The sequence below is a fragment of the Austrofundulus limnaeus genome, unplaced genomic scaffold, assembly GCF_001266775.1.
Source record: "Austrofundulus limnaeus strain Quisiro unplaced genomic scaffold, Austrofundulus_limnaeus-1.0 Scaffold15, whole genome shotgun sequence".
In the NCBI taxonomy this organism is placed as follows: Eukaryota; Metazoa; Chordata; class Actinopteri; order Cyprinodontiformes; family Rivulidae; genus Austrofundulus; species Austrofundulus limnaeus.
The window spans coordinates 202900-204570 of NW_013952417.1; the positions used below are offsets into that span (position 1 = coordinate 202900).

At 37.0% G+C, this 1671-nt stretch overlaps 1 protein-coding gene across 2 annotated transcripts in view; it reads right to left on the minus strand.

Moving 5' to 3' along the window:
* The window catches only part of hmgcs1 (3-hydroxy-3-methylglutaryl-CoA synthase 1 (soluble)), a 14827-nt gene that overhangs the window by 2023 nt on the left and 11133 nt on the right, over positions 1-1671 (minus strand). For both annotated transcript variants that reach the window (XM_014002783.1, XM_014002784.1), the window contains exon 9: positions 1294-1451. In XM_014002783.1, coding sequence (XP_013858237.1) covers positions 1294-1451 — 158 coding nt within the window. The remainder of the gene's footprint in view (positions 1-1293; positions 1452-1671) is intronic.

The window sequence follows — 1671 nt, forward strand, 5'->3', positions numbered from 1 at the left end:
GATGTTGGGTGTGTGGTCCTGTGTTTTCTTGGTGTATATTTAATATACTTCTAATCTCTAATTCAATCTTTCTAATTACTTTTCTCTTTGCTTTTCCCTCTTTTTCTATTTTCTATTTACTTAAAAAAATCACTGATGAAGAAATTAAGAAACTAATATTAAGTTCTTTTTCTAAGGAAGTGATGAGAAAAATACAATAAAAAAAGAAACCAATATACCTGAAGCCTTTATTACTTAAAGCAGAGGGAGAATCATTATTGATTACAATCAGACTGTTTTAAATGTTACAAGTGTGTTTAAAAAGGAGGTCTTTGAGTTTATGAAGTCAAAATGAATTAAAAAAATATGACTTTGTTTTGTTTTTAAGAATTTGCTGGCCTTGAAGGAGGAGCACCACAAAAATCAAGATACCTCACGCATCTTGAAGTAAAAAAATGTATTGCTTCATTTGATATGAAAATAGATTCTAAAAATCAGTTTTAAAGTTTAAATTAAGCTTCAATGCAGGAAAATAAACAGATTTAAAAGGTAAAACATGATATTTGTTCTTTCCCCCTACCATTATCAGGTGATTATCTGCAGAATGCTGGTGCCAGAAAGTCAAACAGTGGTTTATACAGATGTTAAATAACATCATCAGGTTCAACAATATTTAGAGGGAGGGTGTGAAAAAACTTTGGTTCCCTTAGGGGGCCATGACAGAAAATAATTGTGAACCATGGCTCTATGTTTGAACATGCATTTTTTCAGTTAATTGCTCAGATTTTTTTATATTGATTTTAAGTTTTGAGTTTGATGCAAGACACGTGACAATTTGACCAAACAGTAGTCAAACAACCTCACAGTAACCTCTACCTAAAACCAGTTCAAGCCAAAGCTCTCGGGACAAAATCGAAGCTTTTAAACTTCACTTTTGTGGGGCTCATTAGAAAATCCTTCCTTGCTTCTTATATCAACTAGCTGTTCAAAAGCATAGGCAGAAGATTTGTTTTGTGAAACTTCAAATATAGCTGAATCTTGGATTTGAGGAGCAATATTAGTGCCTGATATTATCAGTATGTTTAAAAAAAAAGCCAGGTTCACTAGCAGAAACTGTGACGGTGTTTCTAAATATCCTTGAGTCATGTACCAACACCCAGTTCCTGTTTTTATCTGGATTTGAGTTACCCAATTTTACACTCAACTCTAACCTCATGCTGGGCGAGACTAGATCACCAGATCCAAGCCCAGAGTCCTCATTAGTTCCTCTCAGACCGCAGTGGCAGAATGGCAGAGTCATGTTTCTTTCCTTACCTCAGCAGCTGTACTGGAGCGAACACGTTCTGGCTCTGCTGGCAGGTCGTCGTCCAGAGGTCTGCGAGCGTACTCCCTGCGGTGTTTGTCGTCCACTCGGGTCAAGTACCACGTCCCCGGGAACAGACCCTCCACTGAGCTTTGAGGGATGTAGCTGGCTGTGTGAACAGAATACAAAAACAATTCCATCTGTTGGGTTTCAACACAGAGCAATATCAACTTTGCACAAAAAGTAAGGAGACTTGTGTCCTGATGCATCTCAGTAATCCAGGCAGAAAAATATCAAAAAGAAAAAATAAGTATGTCCTCTGGATGTGTTCTTCTTTAGTGAAACGTTTCGTCTCTCCTCCAAGAGACTTCTTCAGTCTGATGAGTTTC